Raw genomic sequence first — 14,955 nt, 5'->3', positions numbered from 1 at the left:
GGCGGCGGCCCCGCTGGGCCCTGGTGCAAGATGGCGGCCGCAGCGGGTCGGGGAGCGGCCGCGGCCTGGGAAGGGCCTGCGGCGGCGGCGGCGGGAGCGAGGCGCGGAGCCAGCCGCGGAGGAACAAGCGCTGAGCGGGGGATTAAAAGCAACGCCGTACGCACTCCGTGTAAAGCGTTGTGCGTGGAAAACGCAACCCGGGACTGCTGGCAGGCGCCAACACGCTGCCTGGCCTCAGCAGCGCGACGCCAGCAGCCTTCGGGGGTGAAGGAGCAGGTACCACTGGCAGCGAGCCTCCTTCCTTCCCAAGCCCTGCACATTCAAATTAACGGTGCTGGCTGCTAGTTGAGGCTCAGTGGTGTATAAATGGTGAGTCTGTGTCAGTTCCCCCAACTGAAGAATCGAGCCTGCACAGCTGAGCGCGTAGCTGTGGCCTGTAAAGCTGCACGGGCAGCGCTGACAGGGCAGTCACCCGCAGCGGAGAGAATGAGACAAAGCCTGAGACARATTAAAGATGATAGACTTACAGTGTTCCAGACAGTTAGGGAAAACAATTGTTTAAAGAAATACATGTTTCAGCATGTTTGTGCATGCTGTGAGGAAATTGCCTAGCCTGGTGTTTCAAGCAAACCTGCGATGCAATGTCACAAACGCGTGTTGTACGCAAAAGGAGCTCAAGGTTTCTGGACGTTACCTGTAGGAGAGCTCGGCCTGTCTGGTTGRCGTCAGTTTTATTTTTTTGCCATATTCACCCGTTCAACAGATCTTTCAGAGAAAYGTCTTACAGCAAGTTGAATACCTGGTAGAATCTTATCTCTGCTGACAAGAGAGSCTATAATAGAGAAGTGAGGAACAGAAAAAAGAAGAAATGCACATTTACAATAAACAAAGTATTAAGATGCATAGAGAGCAAAACTAACGTATTCCTTCGTCAACTCTGTCTGTGGATCCATCAAAATCAAAATAATACATCTGCAGGACTGAATATTTTTAAACATTTGCAGAAAAGTAAAATACTATGATAAATACCAAAAAAACAAAGGAATGTGGTACTAGAAATGGTATGTGTAAACATTCTCTTCTGTAAACATTTAGAGGCCTTTAAATAGCAGGAGGTCAGGACAGAAAAAAAGAAACATGCTAGGACTTAACTTTTTTTCTACTGAAATGATATTCTGTTAAAGCAAGAGCAGAATCATTGCCCGTTTCCCAGGTCAAAGCAGTGGAAGTCCAAAGGTACAAACCTATTTTAACTTCCTATTAAAACATAGACAACCTCTTGAAAACTGAAAAATCTTTTTTCAGATTAGTAAGGAAACAGTCTTAAGCAAAAYCATCTACCTGTGTTAATTGACATAAAACCACATTTTGGGTCATAAACAGATCCTGGCCTCAAGGACAAGTTAGAAACTGAATTAGTAACCTGCATCGGTGGCACCATCACGGGCAGCAACGTTAGGAAGTGCCAGTGCGAATASAGTATTCACCGAGCACGGGCCTGCGGATCAAATCGTAATTTGGCCCTGAATCCAGCCTTCTCTGAGTGCTTTGTTTCAGCTGTTCCTGCAGGGTTCCTACAGCTAAAGAGAGCTCATGAGCTGGAGAGCGCCGGCGTGGAAACGGCTGCTGGAGGAGCCTATACCCTCGCAGCTTGAAGCATGGCCGAGAGTAGGTAAATAAAGACAAATTTTAAAGGCTCTGCGGGTAATAAGAAAGGGGCCCTCCAGCTCCATAGGAGCTGTAACTATTYAACTGTTCTGAAATTTATCTACTGCACTTCCCACTTCTTTTCTGTGGTGCCTTGCTTTCTTCAAAGGCAGCAGTTAAATTCCTTGATGTGGGCTTGCGGAGGACCTGCATCCAGCCAGCCRCAGCCTTGCGGCACCCAGTAACGTCCCAGCAAAGGAATCCAGCAAATGGATCYACTCATTAGTACAAGACTTACTTAAAAAGCTTTAATGTCATCTTGTAGAGGTAAAAATRTATAGTGGAGAAATGTCACAGTGCATGGCCTGAGCTTCGCAACTTGAGCACCCCTGGTAATATAAGATGGGAGGCAGCTATATACCAAAGCTGACTGAGGAGAGGGGACAGTGGGACACCTGSTGAGCCTCAGTTAGAAGAGACTGTCCAGGCATAGAGTACATAAATCCTTTGGTGGAATTTTACTGTGTTTGATGGTTTCCTTGCTGGAAATTTTTGCCTGCAGAATCGAATGATAAAAAAGGCTCAGAAACTAGTTCTGACAWAAAGTGAGACGGAAATCTGTGGAGTACTTCCAGCACAGTAAGGTTCAGTGAATAAAAATATCATATAAAAAGATTAAAAACAACCAACCAAGAACATGTATACTCAATAGCACTCCACTGCTAACCTCGCTCTGTGTTGTGTGTGTTTGTATATATATTTTTGTATTTATAGAGTATTGTATAGTAAATCCTTAGTAATCTGTAACTTAGTGCTTATAATGATCTATTGTTTGGGGCCAGAACTGCACCTACAGTTCATAAGGTTGACCCTGGTTTCATGCTTGCTTGCTTGTTTTTTCCTCTATATTTTAAGAAGAATGAGATAGGGGAAGAGGGAGGAAATCACAGAAGAACTTGGAGTAGCAGAACGTGATTCCAGCTGAAACATGGCCAGGACGCCATATTTTAATGCAGTATGAAGAAATGACAAAGATACAAAGTCAGTAAAAGGGGGAAGTATTACAGATATGTTCGAAACTGAAAGCTTATTTCTATGTTTGAGTCACCTTTCTGTCCTTCCCTCCTGTTGAAAAATATTTAGAAAATACTGCAAGTATTTAAAGGAAAAAAGTCTATGCCAACAGTTCAAAACCTGTACTTTTAAGTTAATCACTACAACAAAGCCAGGAGGAGAGAGGACTGATACTCAAAAAAAACCCCCAAAACAAACAAACAAACAAACAAACAAAAAACCAGAAAAAATTCCCAAGGAACTGCCCTTAAGACTGTGACCATCCTGGGAAGCTGTTTCCAGGAGTAGCGTCACACAGGCATAGCCGTCAGCAGCCTGATCCTGGCTTCTTCATTTAGCTAGAAGAAATGAGATCTGGCAAGTTTGGACAGGTCATAGATTTTGGTGCTCTAGCCCATATATATACATGAGACCAGCTGAACTACTGTGGTTTGGAGACCRATAATCTGCATTTTCATCTGTGTCACATGATCCAGTCTCCCTGCTTTTTTAACAACCATGTRTATTTTAAATTTCTACTTAAAAACAGACTTCAGTACAATTTACAGGGTTTTTCTTTTCCTAGCAGTACTACAATATTCAAACACACATAAGATGTTATTCGCTCTCTCTCTCTCTCTCCTCAGATCAGGAGGGAGATGGAGAAACAGTCTTGTTTTTCAAACACTCTCTCTCAAACTTAAATGCCTAAATTTCAGAACTGATGCATCATGAAATGAGTCTGGAGTAAGTCCATTTAGGACAAAAGGCTTTTATACATATATCATACATTTTATGATATAGTTCTAACTTCCAAAACCATGACCTAATAACAAAGGAAGATTTTTTAAAAAACTGTTTAATTGWTTTAAAACACAAGATTTTCTTGGACTCTCCAAGGTGATATTGCTCAAGGCATTTTTTGTGTTCAATATAAACATCATTAGACTCCCCTTTAAGTGTGCATTTATTAAAATTAACGTAACCAGSTCCTATTTCTTTTCACTCTAAACCTTTAATACTGCCCACTTGAAACAAGAGGGTGTAATAAATTAGACCCAATTAGTGGTTACTCACTAACAGACAAATCCCCCATTATACATGTCACTGAATTGTTACTTAAATGAACAACATAAAAGGGAAGTGAATGTCATTTAATTTTCAAGATACCAGTGTGAGGGGCCAGTTAGCCAGTGCCGGGTGGACTGGGCTGTGGCAACCAGGCTCCTGCCCAAGCCCGGCCCTTGCATCCTCGCTTTGCTGGAAGCGGGTGCTGTTTCTGGACTTTCTAAGACATAGGGCCCTCTAGGGGAGATGGGTGGTAATTCACTGGAAGATGTTTTAAGCTCCATCARTGTTTTTCTATGGCTTCATAGTTTCTGCAAAGAACAGTGGAAAGGATTCCCCTACCAGTGAGAAAATTCTTCCCCAAAGCAACCGTAGCTGGAGCATGTTACAGCAAGGAGCTTCATCCGTCTCTGTAAGGCATCAGCTGGCTGTGTCTCAATGGAATCAAGCACAGGGAAAAGAGAGAAATTATAGAAGATTTGTCATGGTGTGGTTGCACAAGGTTAGTGTTCACATTTTTATCCTTCTAAACAGGTGGAGTTCTCTGTCCTTCAGGGCAAGGCAATATTCTCTGCCCTTCAGGGCAAGGCAGGGCCAACGTCTTCCTCTATGTGAAGCATTCACTGCCTTATGAGTGTTACCAGATATAAATATTGGAATTGCAGGACAAATTAGGCAAAAATATTCTTAGATTTATACCTGCAAGCTGATTATTGCTCTGAAGACTAAGCTTATGTAAAAAGAAAAATGCTGCTGAAAAGTATTCGCAGGAAACTAATGAATCCAAGTCTTTACACCTTCTCTGCTTTCTCTTGTAGCTGAGCAGGTTTGTGCTCGAATTCTCCTTCGGAATTTCATTTTAGAGATTTGCTTAACAAAAGTACATAGGATAAAGAAATCTTACCTCCCTCTTCAGCAGCTTTTGTTCATGACCTACTGTGCATGGTGCAAATTCAAAGCTACCTAAATTACCTAGAGAACTGGAAGGAAATAAAACATTGCCAGTAGCATATTTCTGTTATCAAGGCAGATTCTGAATTTTGATTCAAAGCCTGACCTTTGGGCTTGTCAGCCAGTGTTCTGCAGAGAATGTCTCCTGCAAATAGTACTAAAAAGAAGAGCAGCTTAAAAGATCATGTAGCTATACTAAAATGAAGGCTTCTGGGGAAGGGTAACAAWTTGTGTAGGAGCTGCATGCTATGAACTGGACTCCATCAAACCTTACCAAACATGTATTTAGTTCCAAAGAGCATTTGACCCAGGATTTGGGGATTTCCAGCTAACTAGTAAATGTCTGCTTTTCTTTTTTTTTCTTTTTTTTCTTTTCTTTCTTTAATATATTTGGTTAAAATGCTGTGATGAATTCAGATCAGGGTCCTTCAGATCCTCCAGTTACCTTCTGTGAAGCTGTGTAACCGTCAGAGAGAGAACCTTAAGATGCAGATGTATTAAGCTGGAAAGGTTGCTATTCAGAGCAGGTATCATTTGCATTACTCTATAAAAGTAAAGCAGTAAGGTTGTGCARCTTCACATCAGGGTGACTTACTTGTCTGAGGTATTTCTCTTGCAGGATGCCAAACTGCAGGAGGTACAGTTTAAAAGAAATGCTACTATGGGTTAGATAAAGGACTTGCAGTTAAGGAAATTTAACACTTTCAGTGACAGMAGACAACCTGGTATATAGTTGTGAGACAAGTTCAAATTTTGCTGCAGGTATAAAGCCAGGTTTGCTGACGCGTCCGATCTTGCTGCAGTTCGGCAGCCAGGTTGGCCAGTCCTGTGAAGCTGGAATGACTCACGTGAATGACTTGTCTTCTGTTACATTCAAAAGATAAGATTTTTCCATTTCCTCAAAATGCATTTTCACTCATATAAGTCCATTATGTTCCGTTTTAGCCTTAGCAAAAGCTGCCAAATAACAAAAGGTGTTAGAGAACAAATGTTTGAGCTTATAGTAAGTGAGGCTGAGAGTAAGGCATCGCACCCATCCCGTGCACAGCGGTGGAGGCCTGATGCCGCAGACTGAGCTGCTTTTCATCTGCTTCACTAAAGCACAATGCTAGCTAGRTATGAATGTCAAAGGAAAAGTGTTCTAGTGAAACTTATTTAGAAGAAACCCCACCACCTAAACCCCAGCCACAGTCACAGCTAAAAGAGACTATTCAATGTGAAATGAGAAGGTTCACATACTCCCTTAACTCAAAATAACTAAAGGTTTAAATTAAACAAACCTAACTATTTTGATTGCTATTTCTRCTTAACAACCTCATATTTTCAAAACCAGAAGGGCTAAATGCTGTAGGTTTCCACACCGTTCTGGCACATTGGGTCAGTAAGAGTCTGCCCAAGACAATGAAATTACAAGGTTATGTCTTAATAGAAAGCTGAATTCTCCACCTTGGAAAGACCTAGATACAGACTTGCTTTTCTACACAAAGCGGAGCTAGTGACGAAGGCAGAACTCGCCACACGTGAAATCAGTGGTCAGGAGCCAAGTCCAGAGGCCCCGTCACACCTGCCYTGGTTAGTGCAAGCCTCGATGGATAACCAGCTGCCCGGCAGCACCGACTCACGGCCTCCTTCTCCCCCTCTGGCTCCCTGGCGCAGCGGCATCTGTCCGTCCAGCTCCAGTTGCACAGGGAGGTCGTCTCGAACAGTCAGGRAGGAGAAACAGGAGCCCGCACCCTGCAGGATCTCACTGAAAACCTCTGTGCTGTCTCCTTGTGAGACCGACTCGGTGCTAGGAAGAGAGGAGCCGAAGGTCCAGGGAGCACCACAAAACGCCAGGAGAAGTCAGCACAGCCAATCTGCCTACAGATGGAGAGCCTGTGGGGGAAGGCGAGGAGACAGGCAGAGATGTTGGCAAACGCAGGGCAGGAAGAAACAGCTCAAAGGAGTACCTGAGCATTCAGTCACTGTTGGMTTTTGCTCCTTTCTCTTATCCTGACCCAAACTGGAGGGAGAAAGCTCTGCAGAAATGTGCTGCCAGAGACTGCGAGGAGCCCCCGCTAATAAAGTCAGCTGGGGCAAAAGGCAGTGGTTGGGCCACAAAGCTCACTCAGGGATCTTCTTTCTGATCCTGTTCCTCACTGCTTCCCTGGACACTGCCCAGGGCACTGTCTAGGCTCTGGCAGGAGATTTGGGCTAGATTTCAGCACAGTCAAACAATTATGTTTTGGGTGGGAGCCTGGCCCTCTCGACAGSCACGCAGAGCACTCATGCTGAGGGTTTTCCAGCGCTTCACGGTCGGCTCTTTTGTTTGGGATACGGCGCGACTGCACAGCCTATTGCACTTGAGCGCTAATGCAACGCTCCCCCTGGGAGGACGACTGTGTCGCTTCCCACCATGCGCTAATGCTGCTTGCCAACAGCCCTACTGCTCCCTCTTGGCCAGGCATCTCGCTCCGCAATTCAGCAGAGCAGCGTGCCTAAAATCTCCATTCTCAGTCCTTTCCCAAAGAAGTGCTTCACCTTTGCAGTTTCAGAGAGCTCTGACTCAATGCAGATGAAGAGCGAGTGAGCTGCAGCAGGCCGTTTTCCCCAACGCCCGACCTGCATGTTTCACCCCGTGGCAGGGCAGCCCGGGAGCACGGCGTCCCTCCCAAGGGACCCGCGTTTTGCCTTTTAACGCGCGCTGCATGGAAGGAAAGGTCAGAAATTTTGCCCAGCTGGCAGCAGGATCTGTTAAGTCAGCAAAAGAAATATTAAAAAGAGATCACAATATGATTAAAGAAACAGGCTTCGGATGTTACATCTTTATTATATAGTTTATAGTTACCATTATAATAATGGAGGCATATTCTTAACAGAATAGGAAGTGTGAGACTGCACGTTTCTGTATGTAAAGAAATGTAACAGCACTAAACATTAACTTTCCATAATAACATTCATTTCTCTCTCCTTCCTCCATATCAAATCAAAACAAAAAGACCTACACATTTGAAATATTTGGTTGGAACTTCCATTTTGAGTAATGAAATAAACACTGTTATTTGCATTGTAAATAAATACAATTACTTGCTTCCGTTGTGTTTCACAAGTTTCACATTCTTCTTGAATAAAATTTCAAGTGCCTACTCTTTCAAAAGGCTATTAATAAAGATTCAAAAAGTGATTTTTAAAGCCTTGAGCATAGGTACTTTGTTTCATTTTTAAATAAAGCACAGGTTTTATAAATAGCTAGTCATAGAAAATAATAAAATAGACAAACTAGTAATACATAATTTCATTTGGAACTGTGTATTTCCAAGTGACATTTTAAATTCCTGATTCCAAGTTGCCTCCAACAGGAGTAAAATATGTACATATTAAAACATTTACATTTGGGAAAACATTTGCCTCTCACATTATTTCACTTGCACTGTACATTCAAACTAAAAAATATTTTGGTTCTTCAACTTAAAGCACCTTAAAATGTTTTAATCAAAAGATAAACATTCGGTAGGTCAATATTACACATTTACTGGGACAGGGGATGACGATCTGTTTTCAAAGATCTGGAGTCGTGATTCCTCGATCAGCTATCCAGTACTCAATACTTAAACGTACTGTGTACAACTTCAGGTTCAAAAGACATTTTCAGACATCTAAGCGGAAAACTGGATTGGAGGGGACCGCCTGGGACAACAAGTCCTGCTGCTCGCAGCATCCCTTCAGACAGTCCTCTTCCAGGGACCCGACAGCAGTTCCCTTTCCACCAACGCTATGTCTAAGTAAARCCATCTCAGGACCTCGTAACTGTTACAGTTAAAAGCTTCAGCACAGTTAAAGCCTAAGCTTACCCCGCCACCCGTTCATTCTTGGGCTAACTCTGGCCGCTCTCTTCTTTTGTCTTCCAAGTTTGCTCCCCAGACCAGACTTGCAGGCAGCTATCCCATTCCCTCTCAGTCACCACTGCACTCCTCCTCATTCCCCCATGATCATCACTGCGCCTGACTGAAGTATCCCAGTTTTGAAAAGCAGTCTTATTTTGCTGTAACTGGATCAAATGCTGGGTTTCATATTAAAAGGAAGCAGATAAAATATAAGAAGCTTTTATATTGGGAAAAAGTTGAAGAGAAAGCCAGCATTCCTGCTTTAAGCATCCAACCTACATACAATTTAGGCTTCTGACTTGAAGTGCTTTAAAAATATATGTGGAAAGAACTTAATAAATTCTTCTCATTGCTCCAGGTACCAACCAGGAATTTAACCCTAAATTACTAACTCTGTTTCCTGCAGTAAGACCAGGATATCATTTACTGCCATCTGCACAACCATGGGCTGGACCTGCACCTGCAACAGGGATACTAACACACTTAGGGATGAGAGTATCTGYGTCTTCATTGTATAATTAAGATGACCAGTTGTCAGCAAAATCCAGATAAGAAAAAAATGCAGAATAGTTCCTGCTTCATCTGCAGCACCTTGCCAAGAACAACACAGAGAACAAGCATGGATAAACAAGAAAGCTGAAACCTTTTGGAAACAGTTTACACAGCCTTGAAGAACTAAAAAGTCATTTGATTATAATCTGTTGTTTTCTAGGTAGTTATCTACTTCATAAGAAACCCCTGTGTTGCTGAACGCTGAGAGCAACCCYTTACGGAATGGCTTTGCAGTAGTGTATCTCAACATTTCTTAACACCAAAATAGCTACAATCAAAACTAAAGGACTAAATAAAGTATATTCCCTTAACAATATTAAGAACCTAAGTTGCCACAGAAATACATTGTTTCTTCATTTGTAATTGCTGCTGCCACTAGTTTGTTGTTCTCCTCACTGCAATGTGACAAGTATACTGATTTACTAACATATTCCAYAGCACAACTCTTCTGTTTCCAGATATTGTATGTTCCCTGGTAAATCTCAAACAAAACRTAAAAGCTATTTACTTACGACTTTTTGCATGTGTGATCTATGCATTGACATCAGTCTTCAAGTCAAAACATAGAACACTACCGAGATCTCTTAATCATATTCTGAATTGGATATTTCTTCTCTAACACACAAATAGGTATTACTTGTTCATACAATGGATGATATTTCATGATGTAGTTCTTCAGCATGATTAAGCCTAGTAACTGCTTTAGGTAACTGTCTCAGCCAAGGATTTAAAGAACAAGGTTTCCAAAGTAACAAATAGGTAGCTACAGGGTGATGAACACCAACTTTATTTCTCATTGAGAATATCTTTAATATTCACAATTTAATGATCAAAACCCGTGTTTTGAGAATTCAGCTCTGTAACAAAGTTGGGCTTAATTCACAAAGCCTGGATCTGAGCATCCCAAACTAAGGAGGTTTAGACCTATGGAGTGGATTCTGGACCATTCCTGGTATATAGACACTTACCTTTATAAGCAACTGATATCTCTCAGATACAGCACTGATGTAACAGATTCTTTGATGATGTTAGATATCTGCAAATACTCAACTGCAGAGATTTCTATAGAGATTGTAGCTTGTGTGTCCCCAATCCAAACTGTTTCAATTCATTTAAGGAGTGCTTTTAGATTCGATAGTCAGCGCTAACTACTTTAAACACTGTTACCTTTTAAAAAGTCAAACATTTCAGCTAATAGCATATCATATTCTTACAATTCTCAGATGCTGCAAGAGCTTTTGGCTTAGGAGAGGCTGGGAAAGAGCAGACCTCCCTGCCCATTCAACCTTCAACCAGACAATCTCAGTAGCAGGAGTGTACGGGGGCAGGGATGCCTAGAGCTGGATGGGGATATGATGTTAGGAAGCAAACCCAAAGCCTCTCGGCCTTTCTGCCTAGCAGAAGGCCAGAGCACAGGTGAGAGCTTTGGAAGCTAGGAGTGTGAAAAGCTGGAACCAGAGGTTTACAGAAGGAAAAAGAGCAGCCACTTCTGGTAAAAGGGCACAAAACCAACAGTGATCCTGGAAGTTTTGAAGTAAGGCACATCTACCTGCAAACACTGTACTTTCAATATTTTACCAATACAATAATATATAAATTTTAAACACAGCATTAAACTTGACTGTGCAAAAGCCTGTTACAAAGCTGGGAAATGAATTTCTGGTTCCTTAATTTCCTTAGTTGTATTTTGATATTTTACCAAAAAATGCAATACTACAAGCTCCATGGCATAACACAGCTTTGTTTGCAAGCATGATTCTATCATTAGCAGCCATTGCTCTTTTTTTCGTTAAGCCTAGTTTAAAAAAATACTGGAAGGTCACTGCAAATAAACTGATCGTCAACATTAAAAATGAAATATATGTGTAGATGAGAGATTACACCCCAGAAAGGTAGGAAAACCATCTGTAAATCCAGACCTCCAGAAATGATCAGTGTCTGTGCAGACTTCTAGACAGCTGTTGAGTTTCTCTTTCTTTCTTTCCCTTTCTTTTTGCCCCAAGTCTCTCACAATGCTGTGTCATCATCTTCTCCAAAATCTCCCACCAAAAGCGAATGCTTGTCTGGTTCATTAAGAACTATGCTGTTCACTGAACGCTTGTCTGAAAAGAGAGAATTTATAGAGGCTCTGCTGTAGTTGATGATTCGATCCATTAAGCTCAGTTTAGGAGAGCCTGTCCCAGTTTCATCAATTCCAATATGGACACTGATTTCTGATGGACTCTTGTGTCTTATTTGGCCACGGGCCCGGAACTCGAGTTTCTCAGAACTTGGTTTCTGATACCTAAGGAAGGAAAAAACCCACAAAAGAACACAATACATCTCAGGTAAAGTTCTTAAAATATGGCAAGAAACTGTCCTGTAAGTGCTAGATCACGTGCAATCAGCAGACATGTATAACTGACCCATTACGCAGTGCTGGAAGTTTCAGATTGCTCAAGACTCTGTATAACCAGAAACTAATTCAGTGCCTTTTGGCCAGGACGCAGAGGAAGAGGTAAAGCAAAGCAGACAAGTATCACTCAGTATTTAACTGCTTCAGTGGTCGCTGAATGTCTGCAAAACATACTGGCAAAACGTATCTACTGAGYGTGGACCAGGGCAGCTACTGTATGGCCAATCCTACTCAGCTTCTTCCGAAGCCTACAACACACATTAGCTAAATAGTGAAACACTATTCCCCCTCAGCGCTGCTCTCCTCCCAGCTGCGGAGTAAGGAACAGCAGCACGACAAATGCAGCAGCTTGCTTTATTTATTGCAACAGTCCTAAGAGGTAGAAATGCAGTGTTTGCAAGTGTCTTGCCCCAGAAGCCGCTTTTCAGAAGTCAACAATGTTCTGACAAGATTTATCAGAAACACACCACAGGCACTAAGGATTTTTAAATTCTGAACGGATTGCTGTTTTGTGCATTTCTCTTCATGTTAAAAATTTTATTTTTAAACAGTACTGTCCAAATTGTCTTAGACTATCTGACTACTCAAGCAATAACAAAACCAAAAGCAAGTCTCATCAAGTCCTGCAGTCAGCTACTGCTAACCACAGAYTTGCCTGAATTTTTTCCCAAAAGCTTCAAAATCTGGCATAGCCCCACGCTCATTTTCTGCTATATGAAGGGAGAGACCTGAGTTTAAAAACCAAATAACAAATCACACAGAATTGCTCATACTCACATCTTTAACAGCAGAGAAGAAAGCACAACAGAAACAGAGGAGGCAGCCATTGCTGCCGATCCCATCCAGGGTTGCAAAACTAAACCAATGGGCAGAAAGACCCCTTGAAAAAGAAAACAGTGATGAGTTCATCAGAGCAAGAATACAGCATTCCTCCTAAACGAATCCAGTGCCTTGTGTAAAAACACAAAGCTTCACATGAATTGTCTAAATTTTAGTTGTATTTTAACACATTAAACAGACATGGTTTTAGTTTAGTGTTAAATAAAAAAAAAATGAATACATAAGCATTTATCTTCTATCTCAGCTAGATATGCTGAACGTATCCATAATTAGCTGTCATGTGGGAAGACGACAGCTCACAACTATACCACTGCAATCTCTGCAGGTAAAGAACTCCACATGCATTGTCAGTCAGAAATACAGAAAATGGGTACTATTCCATACAACAGTAAATCACTGCAGTCATCTACTCACAAAGCACAATCTTACTACCATTRGGAAATGTTCACATACCAGCAGCTACAGGAACTCCAATAAGATTATAAATTAGAGCAAAGACAAAGTTGATCCGAATCCTTTTGACAGTCTTTCTTGATAAATCTATACTTGCCACAACATCCATCAAGTCATCCTGCAAGTTGATATGTTTATGGGAGAAGTCAAACAGAAATGAAGGCATGCATGCAGCATTCCCCTACTCCTGTTTCAAAGCTAACATCAAACATCGGATATAACAGACTTCAAGTASGAAGTAATCCGTAAGCTGCTCTAGTTTCTCTGCAGAGAGCCCAAAAATGAGCTTCAACCTTAGATCATGGACTCCAGATGTCACCATAATTCAAAAAACGTACACAGCACCACCCAGCACAGCTCTAGAAAACAGAATACTGTGTCCATCATGGTATTCTTGAAATGTATGCACATAGGATTATAACTGAGGAGGTACTCCAATATGTTACTGTAATATAATGTGCATTTGCTAAAGGTCAGGTCACTTCCCCCCCCACCTTTTGCTAATTCTCAATCYTTAATTTCCAAACTATCTGTAATACTCAAAAAAGATGGGCAAAGTTTCCTTGGTAAGATAATTTCTGCTGCTAAACAACAAGGAAGAACAATCTTTCCTGCTCCAGTTTTTCTGGCCTATAAAAGCAGTAGTACACATCACCTCAGCAATGGCCTGGATCACGCATGACATCCTTGGCCTGCCTACCAGCTCTATCATTTCCCTTCAACAAAACATACTTATTTCTTACCCTAATTAGAACCACATCAGCTGCCTCAATAGCTACATCAGTGCCTGTGCCGATAGCAATTCCCACGTTGGCCATAGCAAGAGCTGGGGAGTCATTTATACCATCTCCAACCATGGCCACTCGTTTTCCTTCGTCTTGTAACTGTTTCACTTTGGCTACTTTGTGGGATGGAAGAACCTCCGCAAACACTTTGGTGATGCCAACCTAAAGACAGAGAAAGTACAAAAAGAGCTATCAAAGCTTCTGCCTCTAAATTGGTTTGTTTGGATTTTTTTAAACAAACCTTCAAGCATAATTTGGTAATAATATAAGAGTTGAAACTTGTATTAGCAGTCCTGAACCAAAGACCAAACTCAACTRAGATCAAAATCGCTCCGAATTCAAAGCTGATGCTGCTCCCAATCAAAACGGCTTTAGATCCCCTCTTATTCCAAATTTGTTAACATTAGCATGCCAGCTGTGTCAGCCACAAGGGATACCAACAAGAATCCAATGTCTTTCTATAAGCGGCCTGTAGCAAGATTCATACCCAAATGACATTCAAAACAGCTTACTTGAGAGGCAATAGATCTTGCTGTTTTGCTGTTGTCACCTGTCATTAGGACAACTTCTAATCCCATACTCTTCAAAGTGTAGACTGCCAGCTCAGCTTCAGGTTTCACAGTATCAGCAATAGCTATCAAGCCACAAAGCACTCCTAAAGGAGCAAACAAAAAGAAAATGCATTCCCTAAAAAGATCTTTTATCACACCAAGGGTGAAAGAAAAGCTTTCTTTTTAGCAAGCCTAATTCCAGAAACAGTAATATGAACACAATTTTGTGAGGCAATGCAATGCAGAATGGGAACAGTCATCAGGGCATGTGTAATTTAAGGCAATACTGAGAATGGATTGTCCAACAACAAAGAATTTCCTGTTTTCCTTTCTTCTTTTTCACTCTCCTTGAAGTCTTTGCATTAAACCCAACCCTCCTAACATTTGAGAAGGGCAGGAAGAGGCCTTCCTCATTTGAAAGTGTTGCAAAACTTCAGCTAATGACCTCTTATTATTCTACTTCAGGTTTAACTACTAAGGTGTCAAATGCTCATCAGTTTCCATTTAAAAGGGCACAAATCAGCCTCTGAATGGAGGACAGCAATGAACTCACCATCAACAGCTGCCAGAACTGCTGTGCGACCTCTCCGCTCATGTTCAATCATGGCTTTATCTACTTCGCTTTTAACAACGAGGCCATTTCTATTCATCCATTCCCGGTTTCCAATGAGAACAGAGTATTTCTGAGACGTCAAAGTAGCTGAATGAAGAAAATACAATTCTACCACCACATGGATAACCAGAAAGCTTCCCTCCAGCTAATCCTATCCAGGCTCTTCCAGTAGAATATCGTTATA

The 14,955-nt window shown here is 41.7% G+C and overlaps 1 protein-coding gene and 1 long non-coding RNA gene across 2 annotated transcripts in view; one reads left to right on the top strand and one right to left on the bottom strand.

Annotated features, from left to right (window-relative positions):
• The first annotated feature begins 31 nt into the window (after window positions 1–31).
• LOC146587306 (uncharacterized) lies at window positions 32–7,530 on the top strand. Its single transcript, XR_014897657.1, has 3 exons — window positions 32–1,672; window positions 4,077–4,270; window positions 5,482–7,530. It is a non-coding gene; the product is annotated as an uncharacterized LOC146587306 (long non-coding RNA).
• The window catches only part of ATP7A (ATPase copper transporting alpha), a 28,766-nt gene continuing 21,319 nt past the window's right edge, over window positions 7,509–14,955 (bottom strand). The window contains exons 18-23 of the mRNA XM_085319643.1: window positions 14,712–14,858; window positions 14,120–14,262; window positions 13,566–13,769; window positions 12,823–12,940; window positions 12,307–12,409; window positions 7,509–11,418 (exon numbers count right to left, since the gene is read on the bottom strand). Of these exons, the coding sequence (XP_085175769.1) occupies window positions 11,142–11,418; window positions 12,307–12,409; window positions 12,823–12,940; window positions 13,566–13,769; window positions 14,120–14,262; window positions 14,712–14,858 (992 nt within the window). The 3' untranslated portion in view covers window positions 7,509–11,141. The remainder of the gene's footprint in view (window positions 11,419–12,306; window positions 12,410–12,822; window positions 12,941–13,565; window positions 13,770–14,119; window positions 14,263–14,711; window positions 14,859–14,955) is intronic.

This window comes from Rhea americana, unplaced genomic scaffold, assembly GCF_003343005.1.
Source record: "Rhea americana isolate MKP2758 unplaced genomic scaffold, rheAme1 scaffold_6, whole genome shotgun sequence".
Lineage (NCBI taxonomy): Eukaryota > Metazoa > Chordata > Aves > Rheiformes > Rheidae > Rhea > Rhea americana.
This window is presented reverse-complemented; position numbering and strand designations above follow the sequence as displayed.